The sequence below is a fragment of the Elgaria multicarinata genome, chromosome 13 (genome assembly GCF_023053635.1).
Source record: "Elgaria multicarinata webbii isolate HBS135686 ecotype San Diego chromosome 13, rElgMul1.1.pri, whole genome shotgun sequence".
In the NCBI taxonomy this organism is placed as follows: domain Eukaryota; kingdom Metazoa; phylum Chordata; class Lepidosauria; order Squamata; family Anguidae; genus Elgaria; species Elgaria multicarinata.
The window spans coordinates 1,417,563-1,435,068 of NC_086183.1; the positions used below are offsets into that span (position 1 = coordinate 1,417,563).

Genomic DNA, 17,506 nt, shown 5'->3' on the forward strand with positions numbered 1-17,506 from the left:
TTAAGGGTTGTTTTAATCTTGTTTGTACTGTTGTTCACTTCGTTAGTGACATTTTGGGGAAAATGTTACATAAATGTTATGATTACATTTTCTTTATAACCCAGTCCTTTTGTGTATCTCAGATAGTGGATAACTTGGGGTGAAACCTTGAGTCCCTGTACAATTTAAGTTCAGAATGCTGTCAATTTAAATTGAACTTCAGCTAGTAATGTCTCTTCTGATTTTGGTTCAGCGTTAGTGTTCTGAACATGCATGTTTCCTTTCCCAGGTATTTAGTAAACCTGGGCTGTATCAAGCCTCTGTGTGACCTCCTGACCGTCATGGACTCCAAGATTGTTCAAGTGGCCCTGAACGGCCTGGAGAACATCTTACGGCTGGGTGAGCAAGAGGCGAAGCAGAGCGGCACTGGCAACCCCTACTGCAGCCTTATCGAGGAAGCTTATGGTGAGTTGGGAAGTCCCTGATAGGGAAGGGAGAGTCACCTTGAAATGCTTTTGGAGGCAATGTAACACTTTTTTTATCCTCGTTTGCAAGTGCTTCCGATAAGCGCCACTAATTGTCCGCTCATTTCTCGATACATCCTTGCCTGTGGCCTTTGTTTCTCCCACTCCACCACCCTTAACCACCTGCCCAGAGCACCTACATGTTGCCGCCGTCTGTCACTTCCTCAAGACCCTTCTTCCGCCATGAACCAACTCAGGCACTGTGCTTAGCCTCCAAGGCCACCTCTAAGGAAAGCTCAGAGGGTGACAAGAGAGGGGGGGTGTTGGTAATGCCCCCCCCCCCCCCAGATATGGACTGAACCCTGATGAGGCCCACCTGGCACCAACATTTATATTTTTGGTGCCAAGTTAAAACTGCCCTCTTCTCTCAGTCATGCGGCAGCATGTAATGTGTTTTAAATCAGGTCTTGGATCATAGTTGGCTGATGATTTAACAAATTGGTTTTAAATATATTGTCGGTGTGTGTGTGTGATTATATGATTGTATGTAAATGCTTTTCATTTTGTATTGCATGTAATGTGTTTTAATTTTTATTTTTTGTGAGCTGCCCAGAGAACTTTGGCTATGGGGTGGTATAGAAATGGGATGAATGAAAACCCACCATTTCTGTGAACTCTTTGGCCTTGTTTAGACAACACGCTAAGCCATGGTGGTTAACCATTTTGAACCAAACATTATGGCTTAGCTTATCGTGTGAACCATGACTTAGTGTGTTGTGTGAATCATTCCTAACCACAATGGTTACATAACCATGGTTTAAACATGCTCAGTAACCACTTGCTGCTGCAAAAGGGTTAGCGGCCTAACCATGGCTTAGTGTGTTGTCTGAACAGGCCCTTTAGCACTACTCCGTAGTCTCCATATACCAGGGATGGGCAAACTTGACCTGCTTTCAGAAGCCCTCTGCCTGTGACTAGTTCAGCCCCCTGGCAAGAGCCATCAGTCCCTTCCCAGCCAGCCCCTCGAGTGAGAACAGAGAGAGAGAGAGAGAGAAGTGGGTGGCAGAAAGCGAAGAGGGGTACCTCGCCCACCCACTTTGGGCTCTGCCCCTGCCCACCGTCGGTATGCAGCCCCCAGCAGGCTTCCACGGGGGAAGGCGGCCCACGACAGGTTGCTGACCCTTTGCCATATACTGGAATTACCGAAGTTTGTGTAAGTGAAATAGATGCATCTTCATCTGTTTATCCCTGTCTCCATTTTCCTCTGTTTTCCCCGTTTTGAATTTTGGATTAAAAGCCTGATGCGGCTGGGATTTGTCCTCTTGAATTTGTGGAGCACCATGCGCGTTGAAGGAGGTATACACCTAATCATACGTTTCTCCTGCAGGCTTGGATAAAATAGAATTTCTCCAGAGCCATGAAAACCAAGAGATCTACCAGAAGGCTTTCGACCTGATTGAGCACTATTTTGGCATTGAGGATGATGACGCTACTTTGGCTCCCCAGGTAGATGAGGCCCAGCAGCAGTTCATCTTCCAGCAACCAGAGGCCCCCATGGAAGGCTTCCAGCTATAACGCGTGTGCTGAGTTTGGGGGAGAAGAGTACTGTAACTTTGCTGGGCCGTAATCTGCAGAGAACCTCCCTAACCCCAGCCTCATTCTCTCCTCTGCCTAGCCGGGAGGCTGCCGTGCCCGCTCCACTTGCTACAGAATAGCGTTCTCCTTCACTGACGTGTGGCAGCAATGCTTTGCTCTCATGAAGAGGAGATATTCTTACACACAATACATGTTTTTCTTTTGCTGCTGCACAGGTGTGTCAAAGCAGGTGCTGAAGTGGACGAAAGAGGAGGTGTAAATCAGTTACATCTTCTAGTGTGTGGTTTTCCTCTTTTTTCTTTTTTGTGGTGTTTTTTTCCTCAAACATGACTCTTCACATGGGTACTTGAGAGATGACTTTTTTCCCCTAATGGGAGAAGGCAAAATAGCAAACCATAACCTAGGAATCTAATATTGGATGCTTGGGTTCAACTATTTAAAAAAAATCTTTTTTGCACATCTTAATTTTTATTAAAGACTCTTCTTAATCTGCCAAAAGCACCACTTTGGCCCACGTTTGTTTTGTTTTGGAAACCCTCTTGCCAAAACAGCACCTTTCAAGGGATTGGGGCCAAGTTGCCGCTGCTCTCGCCCTCCCCCCACTTAAAAATATTTCTGTACGGAGATGCAGGAAAAGATGGACAACCCCAACCCACCATGCCTTGGAAAGACTCTAGCCTTCATCGGGCGGGGAGGGGGGCGGGATTCTATTTTAAACTAAAGAGTTCAAACAGGGCAGCAATCCCCACCACATCCTGAAGATCCAGGCTTAAGGGAAAGGCACAAGACGAAAGGACTTAAAGCACAGCGGCCACATCAGGTGGGCTTCACTTACATTTGCTACTGACTGAAGTGTTGAACTGGTGGAAGAAACCCCATCTTGCATCTTTACTTGAAGAAGATTTGCAAAACTTATTGAAGCCTTTTGGTTCTTGTCATTTATTTTTAGTTTTTCTTTTTCTTGGACAGCTTGTTTGGGGACATATCTGGCATGTTTTTTGTGGGAGGTCGGCGTTAGCTACCCTTGGTGGCATGCGATCTCCTTTCAGTTCAAAGTAGCCTGTGTTTCTCAGAATTACCTCCTGCTCACAACTGTATCGTGTACATTTTACTTCAAAATGAAGAAGTCAAAGCTCTGTATTTTTTATATATTATATATACACGTAGATATTTGTCTAATTTGGTCTCCAGATGGAGGGGAAACTAATTCTTCTAAGGTCTATAAATCGCCTGTGTGGCAGGCTTGCCTGGGAACACGGCCATACAGACATTAGTTCTCTTGTGTTCCCCTCTTTACCTACTGTATGAGCCACCAGATTAGCCAAGCTCCTTTGCCAGGTAGAGATTACTTGGCCAAGATTGGATATCTACTACAGCAGAACATGGGAAACTCTAAGCTTATTTCTGGGATGGGGAAGGCCCCTTCAGGTGTCTTAGTAAAAGCTTATATTATGCACACATAATCCCCACCTATCCTCTCCTTGCTCTCCAACATTTGAATTCAGGGTTCCCAAAGCCTTCAAGAACAGACATTCAATCAAACAGGTGTGAAGTTGGATGTGAAGCCTTGGGCTGTATTTTGTAATAGAGATTTGCTTTTCATTGTTTAAAAAAACAAAAACAAATGCCAAGGAAATTTAATAAACTACATCTCTGCATTCAATGACTGCAATCCAGATGTGACTGGAGCGAAGATGTTTCCTTGATAGCACTAGCTGTATCTAGCATGACTACTGTGCGAAATAGGGTGCATGCTCTTGTTTGCATCATGTAGTTACCCTGTGGGCTACCATTCCTGTAGTAAGGGGAGGCAGGCCAAGCAGCTAGACCAAGACCAGGCTGTTTCCCTGCCACAACTGGGATTTGAAGCCACAGAATGTGCTTATACCGGAGTTGGCCCGCTGGTTGTTGGATGGCACTAGTTTGTGCAGTTGGCAGCATAGGACTTAAAAAAAAGTTTGGTGTTATGAACTAATGTTTCCAAAGAACTGTGACTACTGTAGTTTTCTGAGGAATTACACTCTTTCCACTCCCCTATAACAACAACACTACATTTCCCAGGACTGCTTAGTAAATTGAATGGAAAGGAGGACTGGGCTCCTGTTTCTTTAACAATTGTATAGAAAAGGGATTTTCAGCAGGTGTCATTTGTAGGCATGCAGCACCTGGTGAAATTCCCTCTTTATCACAACAGTTAAAGCTGCAGGAGCTATACTAGAATGACCCAATACAAAAAAGGGCAGGGCTCCTGCAGCCTTAACTGGCATTGTGGGCAAATCAAAGTGAAATAGCACATTTCGGTCTACATGGTAGATCTATGTAGGTGGAGAATATGAGCGGCAGTGATTTAACTATTCCTTCTGTTTTAACTGATACTTGGGTTTGGAATCCTATTACAAGAAAAAGATTACAAGGGCTACCCAGGTCTTAACAGTGTCAGAGCAGGGCAAACAGCAACTCTTGAAATATAAGTGCCAAATGCCTCTTTCCCTGAGCTTAGTCTAAACCAGTATTCCCCAACCTGGTGGGAGTGTGTTTATGGGTGTGATAGGAATTGTAGTTCAAAACATCTAGAGGACACCAGGTTTGGGAAGGCTGATCTAGGCTATCGTGGCCCTTTGTGACAGGAGGGGGAGTTTCCTATAACTGAGACATCGATCTGACGAATTTGATTCAGTTTTGCCTCTTGTTTCTGTGTAAAGATTTAAATAAACCTATGGCTCACTCTCTTGTTCAAACAGGCAGAGCAGATACCTTGATGTGTTTTCATAAGAAGGGTTAGCACACATCAATTGGGAGTGGAGAATTCAGTGCTCATACAGTGAAAAGTGCTACAAGTATTGATCTATTTATTCATATATTCAATCAATTGACCAAACTAAACTGCTAGAAAATGACAATGGCAAGAATGCATAGTAACAAAATTATTATTTTAGAAACACTCCCAATTCCTTGCTGAGAAGCAGCGTGTGACTGTTAAAACCAGAAGGCCTCTGTATAAAAGGAACAAATCCTTCTTAAACTAAATCACAGGGCATCATTATAGCTCCCATAATGATAGCTTCCCATAAATCTGTGAAGATGGGCCACAAAATGTTTGACAACTGGGGCATGGGTGGATCACACACACACACACACACACTTGTGTGTTCTGGTCCTAAGTGGTCCTTTCCAATCTATAACCGGTGGCATGGATCCTTGATCATACAGCTACATCATTGGGTGTGGTCTGTGCCAGATGTATATTAGGATTTCCCCGATGGTTAGCACATGTGTATTCAAATATAACTTGACTCCTTCCGCAGCACAATCTTCTTAATAAACTGAACCAAATGAGTGAAATTCAAGCCCTGCACAACCCAACCTATACACTTCTTTCTTCTTTCAGAAATTCCTGCCCAACCACTGTTGAGATTAACACATTAGGTATAACCCCTCTTTGTCAAACCCCATATAAACCTGACTGCTTATCTGCTAAAACAACACTCTGCACTGCATTTTCCCTTTAAATGTAGATGTTGACTGGCTGGTAAGTTTCAGTAGAATTGCAGCCAATGACAGCTATTGTAAAAGGTTCATCGTAGTAACTAAGACCTCTCCTCAAACACACAAGGATGTCAAAAGAAATGCAATTGTTACATTTATCAAGAAATGTTGTTGAGGGTGGATTGTGATTATGAAATGACTGAACTCGTGAGTTTCTCAAAAATACTGTCACTATAACAAAAATAGTCACTGGAGGCAGTGTTGTTCTATATGTCAAAGAGCACAGAGTCAAACGATGAATCCCCAAAGTGGCAGGCACTTCCACAGAATTTCTATCGGTGTCAATACCAGGCCCCAATAGTAATCTAGTCCTGTGGCTAGTCCCCCCGCCCCTCATCTCCAGATCAAAATGCACAGGATGATCTTCAGATGAAGAATAAAATCTGGGAGACATCCAAAGGAGAAAGTGTTGTAATAATGGGCATCTTTCCCTCACATAGACAGGGTATTTAAGTCACAATAAGAAGGTCAAGTTTCTAAATACACTGAAATACTACTCTAGAACAGTTAGTCATAGAACTGACCAGAGGGGATGCAAACGTGGATTTAAGTGGCACTGAGGAACTGGTGCAAGATGGATGTGTTGGAACTGATTTGAAACCATGACCACAGTATGATCAAAGTCAATTTATATGTTAAGTGGAAGTCCAACACAGCCAACCAAGGATGTCTAACACAGTCACATTTGATTTCAAAAGAAGAAACTTCTCAAAAATTAGTGATTGATTAAAAGGAATCTGAAAGGGAAAGTCAAAGGGGGTGTGTGTCAAATCTCTCCAGAATGCTTGGGGGTTGTTCAAGAGAACAATAACAAAAACTCAACTAGAATATATACTGCAAACCAGAAAAGGTCGTCAGAGGGCATGCTCCTGGTGGTTCTACAAGGACCTATGGTCTGATTGGAATTCAGAGAAGAGCCTTCAGTGTGGTGGTCCCCTTCCTATGGAATTCCCTGCCTTTGGAGGTCAAGCAGACACCAACATTGTGTTGCTGCCCATACCTTCTGGAAATATTATTTCAGGAAGCCTTCCTTGATCAGAACTCTTTTTTTTTTTTAATGTAATTATTTTAACATAGTGTTTTTATTCTTTTATCCTATCTGTATTGTTCACAACTCTGAAATCTGTCTGGATGTAAATAAATAAATAAATAAATTGTGGGTTATTTAACCCATGATGAGCCATGGCCACTGTTTTCAATATGCAACCCGCAATTAGTTGTGCTGTGTTGTGTGAACCTGACCATTATGAGTTTTTGGGGGGTTGATTAGTACTAGGGTTATGTGTGGGTTGTTTAACCCTCAAATAACACCCTGCCACCTGGGTTTACACAACACAACAAGCCATGGTAACACCTGGCTGGAACTTGCATATTCATAATGGCAGCAGCACGTGCTGGGTAAATTAACCATGGCGGACTGTCATGCGAACTGGCCCATTTTGTACTTGGGTGCAAAAAGCTTTTGCCAAAATCTCTCACCAAAGGCTCCTAAGTCAACTTGGCAATCATCAGATGGGTTCTCTTATTGAAGGTGCCAGAAGACTAGAGAGGGCCATGTTGTCCCCATCTTCAAGAAGGTAAAGAAGGTCATTCTAGGAAACTACCAACCAGTCAACCTGATGTGGAGTCTAGGCATAATTCTCAAGCAAATGATTAAGTGGTCAGTCTGAGAGCATCTAGAAAATAAAGCATTGTTCTTCTTCGTGGTCTCTATGCATCACACATATGGGCTTTGCACCCTTCTATAGCTGAGTGGAACGTTTTTGGCGGGAACCCCTCCCCCACGCTACCGTGCACGTCCATGGGGTTCCCGCCCTTACCTCAGTTCTTCGTCGTCCGCCATTGTGCTTAGACCATAGAACCAAACTTCTTAGCGTTTTCTCTTTAAAATCCTTTTTAACTTCAAATCTTTCCTCTTTTCGCTTATTTCTCACTTCTTAACGTCTTTTCTTCTATCTAAAAAAAAAAATTTTTTTTTTTTAGTAGTTAGATTTTCCTCAGCGATTTCGATCGCGGCGCTTAGCCGTATGGCAGTTAAGGCCCCATTTCGCAAGTGTGTGAAATGTGGAGCTAAGCACCCTCCAACTGACGGGCACTCCCTGTGCGTCCTGTGCCTAGGTGAAGGCCATAAAGTTGAGTCTTGGCTGAATCTTCGAGGATGTACAAAACGGCAGCCAGTAAGTCCGTTGATGACCGTTGCACTGAGGTGCCTGAACATTCCAGAGCGGCTAATAGGGCTCAGATACCCCTAACGCCTGGACAAACGGCAGCCAGTAAGTCCGTTGATGACCGTTGCACTGAGGTGCCTGAACATTCCAGAGCGGCTAATAGGGCTCAGATACCCCTAACGCCTGGACAAACGGCAGCCAGTAAGTCCGTTGATGACCGTTGCACTGAGGTGCCTGAACATTCCAGAGCGGCTAATAGGGCTCAGATACCCCTAACGCCTGGACGGTCACTGGTGAGTTCCGCGGCCAGGAAAATCTCCAAAAAGGCCCAGACTCCCAAATCTTCTCCTGAAATGGGGAAAAAGAAGAAAAAGAAGAAGCGAGACGCGGAAAAACCCTCGTTAGGGTCATCCCGCATGGCGGAACTGGCTAGGAGTCACTCTACTCCTCCTGCCATACCGACCGCTTCGATACCGAGGCCTCCCTCGGTATCGAGATCCCAGTCGGTACCGATGGCTACGGTACCAACACATCCTCCCAGTCTATCGGAGGGCGAGTTGCGGGATTCGGCTTCAGCAGCCTCTTTCCGAGAGCCTGCCAGGCTGCAAGAAGTTCAGGGACTAATCCCTCTACCGCCTTCGCCAAGGCACACTCTAAGGCGTCAATGGGAAGGAGCTTTTCAATACTCTTATCCCCAATCAGTATTTGGCGACTATGTATGGGATCGATATCGCCCACAACGATACTTCCAGGGTGACCACCAGTACCCTCAAGAAGAATATTATGCGCACCCTCCGCCTACGAGGATGTGTCATCTACCGCTGCCTTCACCGCCCTCCCACCAAACGTCCATGGTGTCGACGCCTCGACACCGTACGCAGCCATCGGCATCGACTACTGCGGTTACCACGGTACCGACGGAGCATGTAGACCTCCAGGTGGTTACAGTATCCTTGCCTGAGGATAATTACCCATCGGATTCTGAGTCGGGGTTGTCGGCTACTCCATCGATGCCTTCACCAGAAGATGAGGTTCATGACAAGGACCCTTCTTCCCCTTCCGAAGATATGGTCAGATTTTTTGACCATATGCTTAGAATGGCTCAGGCATTAGGACTGGAGATCCAGCAAATGGATGAATCGGTCGTCGATCCAATCTACGACGTTTTCCAGTCCACAACCAACCAACGACTTGCCATCCCTATTCCACATGCTTTAAAGCAAACGGCTCAATTATCTTGGAAAACACCGGCTATGACTCAAGCCACATCGAAAAGGCTAGAGACCCTCTATCGAGTCCAATAGGAAGACGTACAGTTTCTGGTCCAACATCCCAAACCTAATTCGATCGTAGTGGAGTCGGCTCAAGACTCCACAGAAGGCACATTCTGCACCCGTGGACAGAGAAGGCAGAAAGTTGGACCATACGGGCAGGAGGATTTACTCCTCTGCCTCTTTGGGCATCAGGGCATCAGCCTACGAGGCTACCATGGCACGATACCAGCTCTTCCTCTGGGAGAAAATAGGATCACTATGTGAACATCTCCCAGAGGACAAAAAAGAGCTGGCACGAGTTTTCCAGAGTGAAGCTTCAGCCATAGCCAGGCAACAATTGTCGACAGCGAAAGGTCAGCAGAGGCAGCAGCAACAACAGCTCCAAAGCAAACGTCAGCCCGACTTCTCTAAGAAGCAGCGGGTTTGACTTCTTTATCCCAGATCCACCTCCCTTTGCGAACCGCCTAGCACCACATTACCATCAATGGGAGTTAATAACATCGGACTCCTGGGTGCTCACTATCATCAACTCGGGGTATGCCATCGAGCTCGATGTCCTTCCTCCTTCTTCGGGGGTGAAAGTAACGGCGCCATCCCCTCCTCTGCTTCTTGAGGTACAGACCCTCCTAGCGAAAGGAGCCATCTCTCCAGTACCCGCTGAGGAACTCAACCAGGGGTTTTTCTCCCGATACTTCACGGTCCCGAAAAAAGATCTGGTAGCGGACATTTCAACCACCCTCAACCTGTTGGTCTCGTTGGGTCTGTGGGTCAACGAGGAGAAATCCATCTTGACCCCACAGCAGAAGCTGGACTTCATAGGGGTAACCCTATCGTCTCGGGACAGGAGAGCATACCTGCCCTCGACCAGAGCAAGCACCCTTCAAGAGTTAGCCATTGCTACCGAGAGCCGCCGAAAGGTCTCGGCATGGACAATTCAGAGGCTATTAGGTTTGATGGCAGCTACAACTGCAGTCATCAGGTTTGCAAGACTCAGAATGAGAATATTGCAGGCCTGGTTTTTAAGAATTTTCGATCTTCGACACGATGCCCGGCGAACTTACCTGTCGATCCCGACGCAAGTAAGGGCATCTCTGAAATGGTGGTTTTCGATGTCGACGCTCCTAGAAGGAGTTCCCTTCCAGCAAGAAACTCCTTCGGTAACGATCACGACGGATGCATCGTTGATCGAATGGGGAGCACACTGCGACTCCCTCACAGCTCAGGGCCGTTGGCCTCCTTCCCAGAGGGAACATCATATCAACCACCTAGAACTGCTAGCGGTGGAGAATGCAATAAAAACTTTTTCACAAATGATCGAGGGCCGAAACGTCCTGATCGTGACGGACAACACCACAGTAGTGGCGTACATCAACAGACAAGGTGGGACAAGGTCTCATCCTCTGAATCGATCGGCACTCAGGATTTGAAACTGGTGCATAAAGAGAAATACTCACCTGACGGCGATCCATGTAGCGGGCAAGGAAAACATTATCGCGGACGCCCTCAGCAGGTCTTTCCACGTCGACCATGAATGGGAGCTCGATACCGAAGTAAGAGACGTTCTCTTTCGGTACTGGAGCCTCCCTGCTGTCGATGTCGTCGCTACCGAAGAAAACGCAGCTTGTTCCAGGTTCTGCAGCAGAGCAGGAAGAGGAAAGCACTCGCTAGGAGATGCTTTCACCAGAACCTGGAAAGGAAATCTTCTTTACATCTTTCCTCTGTTTCCACTGTTGACGAAGGTGCTGGCCAAAATCCAGTCGGACAGGTCGGACTGCATCCTTATCACACCGTGGTGGCCTCGACAGACGTGGTTCTCCCACGCCCTTCGACTGTCGGACGGGAATTACATCAGACTCCCGCCGATACCGACACTGTTGTCTCGACACCAGGGCAGGGTTCGACACACAAACCTGTCGACCCTCAAGATGACGGCATGGAGAATATCATCCATTCCTCTTCTCGTACCAAGAATTTAACTGTAGACCATATATTGTTGGCATCACTAAAGCCTTCAACAAGAAAATCTTACGCGGCAAAGTGGCAGAGATTTCAAACTTTTGCCTTGGGAAACGATCAAGCACCTGAATCTTGCCCTTTGTCATTGATTTTCAAATACCTATTGGCACTTTATCAGCAGGGACTCAAACTCACTTCCATCAGAGTTCACCTAGCGGCTATTACGTCTTTTCATCAAGGCATGGATGGTTTTACACCTTTTACACATCCAACATCGAGGAAATTTCTAAAAGGACTTAAAAATACGATACCAACAGTAAAGTGTGTCGTTCCACCATGGAGCCTGTTAGTGGTACTACAGGCATTGACAAAGAAGCCCTTCGAGCCCATGGCCTTATCTGACCTTAGGTTTCTAACATTCAAGACTGTCTTTTTAGTAGCCATCACTTCTGCTAGACGTGCAAGTGAGCTTAGAGCTCTCAGGATAGATGCTCCTTACACTATCTTTCACAAAGATAAGGTTGTGTTACACACAGACCCTGCCTTCTTGCCTAAGGTAGTGTCAACCTTTCATCTGTCCCAATATATCACTCTACCAGCTTTCTTTCCGAATCCTACATCACCTGTCGAGTCTGCTTTACATACACTTGATGTAAGGAGAGCTCTTGCCTTTTACAAGGCTAGGACAGAGAATTTTAGAAAAACAAAGCAATTGTTTATTTGTTATGGGGAGCCTTCTAAGGGACTCCCTGTTTCATGCCAGCGTCTGTCACGCTGGATTGTAGAGACAATTGAACTTGCTTACTCTATCTCTAAACTAGAGCTTGTGAAACCTGTGACAGCTCATTCTACCAGAGCTGTCGCAACATCTGTTGCCTTCAGCAGAGGTGTTCCCTTGACAGAAGTCTGTAGAGCTGCAACGTGGTCCACTCCATCCACGTTTGTTAGGCACTACAGTTTGGACACCCGTGCGAGGCAGGACTGCTCGTTTGGAAGGACAGTGCTCTCGGAGATCTTCAGATGATGCACCAACCCACCTCCAAAGATATGTCAGCTTGCTACTTGCCCATATGTGTGATGCATAGAGACCACGAAGAAGAAATGCAGGTTGCTTACCTGTAACTGTAGTTCTTCGAGTGGTCATCTATGCATTCACACAACCCACCCACCATCCCCACTTGGTGGTGTGAGACTTACAAATAACACAGTTATATGTGGAATGTACTTTATTTTATTTACACTCATGTTTATGGGGGCACAATGTCGGACTCCTGTAAACTGAGGTAAGGGCGGGAACCCCATGGACATACGCGGTAGCGTGGGGGAGGGGTTCCTGCCAAAAACGTTCCACTCAGCTATAGAAGGTTCCGGTCTGGTCTCTGCGCAGGTGCAAAGCCCATATGTGTGAATGCATAGATGACCACTCGAAGAACTACAGTTACAGGTAAGCAACCTGCATATATTCATAATCAACATAGGTTTGTCAGGAATAAGTCATGCCAAACCAACCTTTTCTTTTTATAGAGTTACTAGTATGGTAGATCATGTGGATATAGTTTATCTTGGCTTCACAAAGCATTTGACAAGTTTTCCCATGATATCCTTGTTGACAAGATGGTAAAATTTGGGTTGGACAATACTACAATTAAGTGGATCTACAGCAGGTTGAACAATCACACCCAATGGGTGCTTTTTGTGAACCGCCCAGAGAGCTTCGGCTATTGGGCGGTATAAAAATGTAATAAATAAATAAATAATGGCTCAGCATTCTACTGGAGGGAGTTCTCAGCTGACTGCCTAGGGGACATAGGATTACTCCCTTAGTGGCTCACCAGCTGGATCTGAGTTAGCAGTGTGATGTGGCACCTAAGAAAGCTAATGCAATCCTGGGCTACATTAATAGAAGCATAATGTCCAGATCACAGGAAGTAATAGGTCTGTTCTGTGTTAGGCCACATTTGGAGTACTGTGGCCAGTTCTGTGCACCCAATTGTAAGAAAGACATTGATAAGTTGGAGAAAAAGCTGGGTGTATTTAGCTTGGAGAAGAGATGATTGAGGAGAGATATAGCAGCCTTGAAATTGCTGGAAGGCAGAAAAGGGAACTGATGTGTTCTCTGTTGCTTTGAAGGACAGGATTAGAAACAGCAAGTGGAAATTGCAGGGAAACAGATTTTGGATAAGCATTAGGAGAAACTTCTAACGGAGGGCTGTTCATCAGTGGAACAGATACCCTCTGGAGGTGGTGGGTTCTCCGTTGCTGGAGGTATTTAAGCAGAGGATGGATAGCCAGCTGACAGGAATGCTGTAGCTGCGCCTTGCAGCACAGAGTCTGCCTTGAGCGGGGATGGACTAAATGATCTCCCAAGACTTTCCAATTCTATCAGCCTCAATCTGTTGATTTGGGGATGAATATAATACTGGGCTGGTTTACCGGGCTGTTGCAACGTAAAGAAGACAATCTCAGGCGATGAGAAGCCCCATGAAGCTGAACAGAACGTAGTCCCAGATAAGTATGTACAGCACCGTAGCCTTAAAGGGCAATATAAATATTTATTCTAAATATGCCTGGAGCTTGTTAGGGCCCCTTCCCATTCGCTACGTTCCTTGCAGTGGGTGGCAGCAGTGGTTAATACCCAGCGTTTGTTCTGCGAGAAGCCCTTTCGATGGTATATCCAAGAGGATGCTGGGAGTTGTAGTTTTCATGCTGCTGTCGCACGCCACCTTTCTTCATCCGGAATGATGCATGCTGGGAAACGTAGTGCAGCCCAAGCTCCCGCCTTGCGTGCCGCTTTTTCCTCCGACGTTTCCCAGCATGCCCTTCTCGTTTCCTCCCGCTGATTGGCTGGAAGCGGTTGCCAGCGCGTGCGCAATCGCGAAACTCGGGCCGGAGCCGCTTCCTCACAGCGCTCCCTAGGTTTTGGTCGCCGCTGAACCCGCCGTGGGAAGGGCGAGGAGCGGTCGGCGAGGAAGAAGAACGCGGCGGAGGAACACGGAAGAGCCGTCTCTCTGGGGCGGCGGTTCGGTGAGTGGGGCGGCGGACGCGTCATTCCGCCTGGGCCTGACGTCATAGCAGCAGGGGTGACGTCAGCTGCGCGCGAGTGACGTCGTGTAGCCGCAAGGGAGGGCGAGGGCCCGCCGTGGAGGGGGCGAAGGGCTGGGGAGGGGGCGGCTGGGTGAGTGGAAAGGCAGGGGAATTGCCGGGTGGGGGAGGGGGTGTTACTCCTTGGAAGGAGGGGGAAGCCGGGGGCGGCTGGGTGGGTGGTCTGTTTCTCCCGCCCGCCCCGCCCGTACTTCTGCTCCCCCTCCCTCCTCTCCCCTACTCCGTCAGTTTGCAAAAGCCCCTCGGGCTGAAGAGAAAAGCCCTTACGAAGAAAGTCAAAACACAAGTCCATGAAACGACAGCAACATAAGCCTGACAGAAACAGCAACAACCAGATCTGCCTTAAAAAGCAATAAAATCAGTATTGTGCATTTGGGGTGTGAAACTGAATGGGGTGAAGGGGCAAAGAAATTGGGGGTGAGGGGGGCGAGTGAAAGAGAGCGAGCTAGAGCCACTCGGTTGCATTATAAGCAGAGCAGAAGGTTGCTCGGGGTGTGGGTTGTGTTTTACTGGGTCTTCGTGGGTGAGGTGAAGAGGCAAAGACATGGAGCCGGAGCAAGGAGGGGGGTGAGGGACTCAGACCCCGCATGTGATATAATTGGGGGGAGGCGAGGAGGCTGAGAAATTTGAAAGGGAGCCAAATCACAGAAGGAGTTGAACCATGTGGTGTGTCATGCGAGCTGCTGTTGTGCTAAGAAGTTAGGAGTTGGGATGTATTTGTTATTATTTATTTGAAGTATTCTTAGCCCAAAAGGGCTCCCAGAGCAGCCTATGTACAATCAATTAAGTAAGGCAGCCCTGCCCCTTGCAGGCTTACAATCTAAAAAGACAGAACACCCAAGGGAATGGGAAGAAGGGAAATTAATTATTTCAGCAGGGCTGGTGGAATGGCCCCGCTATCCTGCCTGCCTTAGCCTGCTGGAATAGCTGCTGGTGGTGACAGTTGAGGGGGGGAGGGAGGGAGGAGCCTTCCTGAGAGGAGGGAGGCCTTTCTGCAGGGCGGTTGAAATGGCCCTGCTCAGCTCAGGAATGGGGCCTGGCTGAGTAGGCAGTCAGAAGCAAATAAATCTTGAGAGAGCAATCAGGGGCATGGAAAAAAACTGGTAAGGAAATATTCTTGTGGGCTGCTGAAATTGGTATGGTGTTTGGCGCAAGTGTGGGAATGTGACCTATATTTCTGGCATAGAAGAGGAGGATAAAGAAGATGAAGGGATTGGGCTGAAAATCATTGGTAGTGCATCAGTGCACGCAGAAGGTCCCAGGTTCAGCCCCCAGCTTCTGCAGGTAGAGCTAGGAAAGACTCTTGCCTGAAACTCGGAAGATCTACTGCCAGTCAGTGTTGACAGTTCTGGATTGGATGGACTAAGTGTCTGACTTAGTCTGTGGCAGCTTCCTATGTGAGCTAGGAGCCCTGAATTGGTGGGTCCCCTTGTGCACTTCTAATGAGGTTAGGCTCTGTTTCTTGTCCTGTGGTAACTAGGAATATTCTGAAACCTATGAAAGCAAAACTTGCCACTAAGCTGGACATCAGGAAAAACTTCCTGACTGTTAAAGCAGTACGACAATGGAATCAGCTACCTAGGGAGGTTGTGGGCTCTCCCACACTAGAGGCATTCAAGAGGCAGCTGGACAACCATCTGTCAGGGATGGTTTAGGGTGGATTCCTGCATGGAGCAGGGGGTTGGACTCGATGGCCTTGTAGGCCCCTTCCAACTCTGCTATTCTATGATTCTGTGAAAACAAAATTGCCACAAGCGTAACTGTAATGATGGATGGTTTCCATGGCTGCACCAGCTCTTATCCTTCTCCCTCTGAGTGTGTTGTTTCCTTATCAATGAATGATGATTCCCACTGAAAGTTCCATCACACTCCTTCCTTAAAGCAAAATAGTTACTTGTGCTTTTCTGTTACTAGAAATTGTTGTAAGTGGCTTTGAAGGCGAGGTACAATGAAGAACCAAGATGGGGAAAGCAAAGCTGCTCTGCTTCCTGCCAGCGCTTCCAAAGTGAGCAGTGGCCTGGAGCTAGAAGATAATGACTTAGCCGAGGCTCCCATAGTGACCGCAGGAAGCAGTGAATGTCCGCACCAGCCCAATATGTGCAGCTTGAAGCCTTTGGTTGATGGAAGTGTCGAGACCCCAGTAAGCAAGGAACAGAGCAAGAAAGAAAAACGTATGTATTATCATGGGCTCTGTTGCCCTGATGCTCATTAATTTTATTTGCATTTATATCTTAACATCTGCAATAGGCTAGGAGTGGATTCTGAAGTTTTCCTCCCCTTCACTTGAACCATAGGACACACAGAGACTATTTTCGTATTCAACTCTTCTAACTCTTTTTTTTTGGTTGTTGTTTAAATCCTCTTTCTCCTCTTTTCTCCAATGCACATATGCATTCTGTATACTCCCCCCTGACTCATAACCTTTCCCATATTAATGTTAAAAAGTGCTTTATCTTTCTACTTCTGCCTCCTGCAGCACCTCTGGTTAATGAGGCTGTATCCCAGCCTGTCACTTGTGATTTCTCTGAAGAGCTGAGCAGACAACTGGAGGACATTCTGAGTACATACTGCATGGATACTAACCAGGAAGGCCCCGGAGATGACAATGGGCAGAGTGAGCCCATAGAGTTGGATGAAGCAGAAAAGTGCCGGAGTGAATCCCCTAGGAATGGCGAGCAGGAGCAGAGTTGCCCTGAAATAAATGGAGAGAAAGAGGGCCCCAGGGGGGGCAGTGATGAAGGTGGCGAGCGTGATCAGAAACGAACCCAGGAAAAAAAGAAGGCCAAAGGGCTGGGTAGGAAGCTCACTCTTGACTGTACTGTGCTCTTCCTCATTTCTCTGTTTAAGTCGATTTATGCCCTAATCCTAAATGCTCTCACTAATTGGTAATTGATCACTATTTTGAGAGTAATTTGGTCCTCTATCTATGTTAATGACTTATAATTTTGTTGTGTATTTTTTTTGACATTTCTTTTCCTATGTTTTAAAATGTATGTTTTAAACTTTGTAATACCGCCTTGAGGCGCAGTATTGGGCAAAAGGCGGGATACAAATAAATAATAATAATAATAATAATAACAATAACAATAATAATAATAATAATAATATTGCAATGTTGTTCTGGGTCTCCACCTGCTGTGTTCTGATGTCAAACAGCCCTACATCAACACTTTCATATTGCAGTTCTTCTGGCTGATATTGGCTCACCTTCTTTCTGTTCCAGAGGTTCTGGGCTGCTTTAGCCCAAGTTGCTAAGTGCTGGAGGGGAGTGAATTCCAAGGTCAATCCAAATCCTGTGTGGAATTAACCCTTCTCCCATACTTATGCAGCCTTTTGGACAGGCCATTTTAGCGCTTTATAAGATGGGATGTCGTGAAGCAGATACAACTGCAGGAAAAACTTCCACTGAAAATGGGCAGTG

The 17,506-nt window shown here is 46.5% G+C and overlaps 2 protein-coding genes across 2 annotated transcripts in view; both read left to right on the forward strand.

The window, feature by feature from the left end:
* Positions 1-3,715, forward strand: part of KPNA6 (karyopherin subunit alpha 6) — a 49,457-nt gene extending 45,742 nt beyond the window's left edge. The window contains exons 13-14 of the mRNA XM_063140579.1: positions 269-444; positions 1,831-3,715. Coding sequence (XP_062996649.1) covers positions 269-444; positions 1,831-2,018 — 364 coding nt within the window. The 3' untranslated portion in view covers positions 2,019-3,715. The remainder of the gene's footprint in view (positions 1-268; positions 445-1,830) is intronic.
* A 10,149-nt stretch (positions 3,716-13,864) lies between these two features.
* TXLNA (taxilin alpha) overlaps positions 13,865-17,506 on the forward strand; it is a 44,037-nt gene continuing 40,395 nt past the window's right edge. The window contains exons 1-3 of the mRNA XM_063139796.1: positions 13,865-14,007; positions 16,000-16,256; positions 16,562-16,879. Coding sequence (XP_062995866.1) covers positions 16,034-16,256; positions 16,562-16,879 — 541 coding nt within the window. The 5' untranslated portion in view covers positions 13,865-14,007; positions 16,000-16,033. The remainder of the gene's footprint in view (positions 14,008-15,999; positions 16,257-16,561; positions 16,880-17,506) is intronic.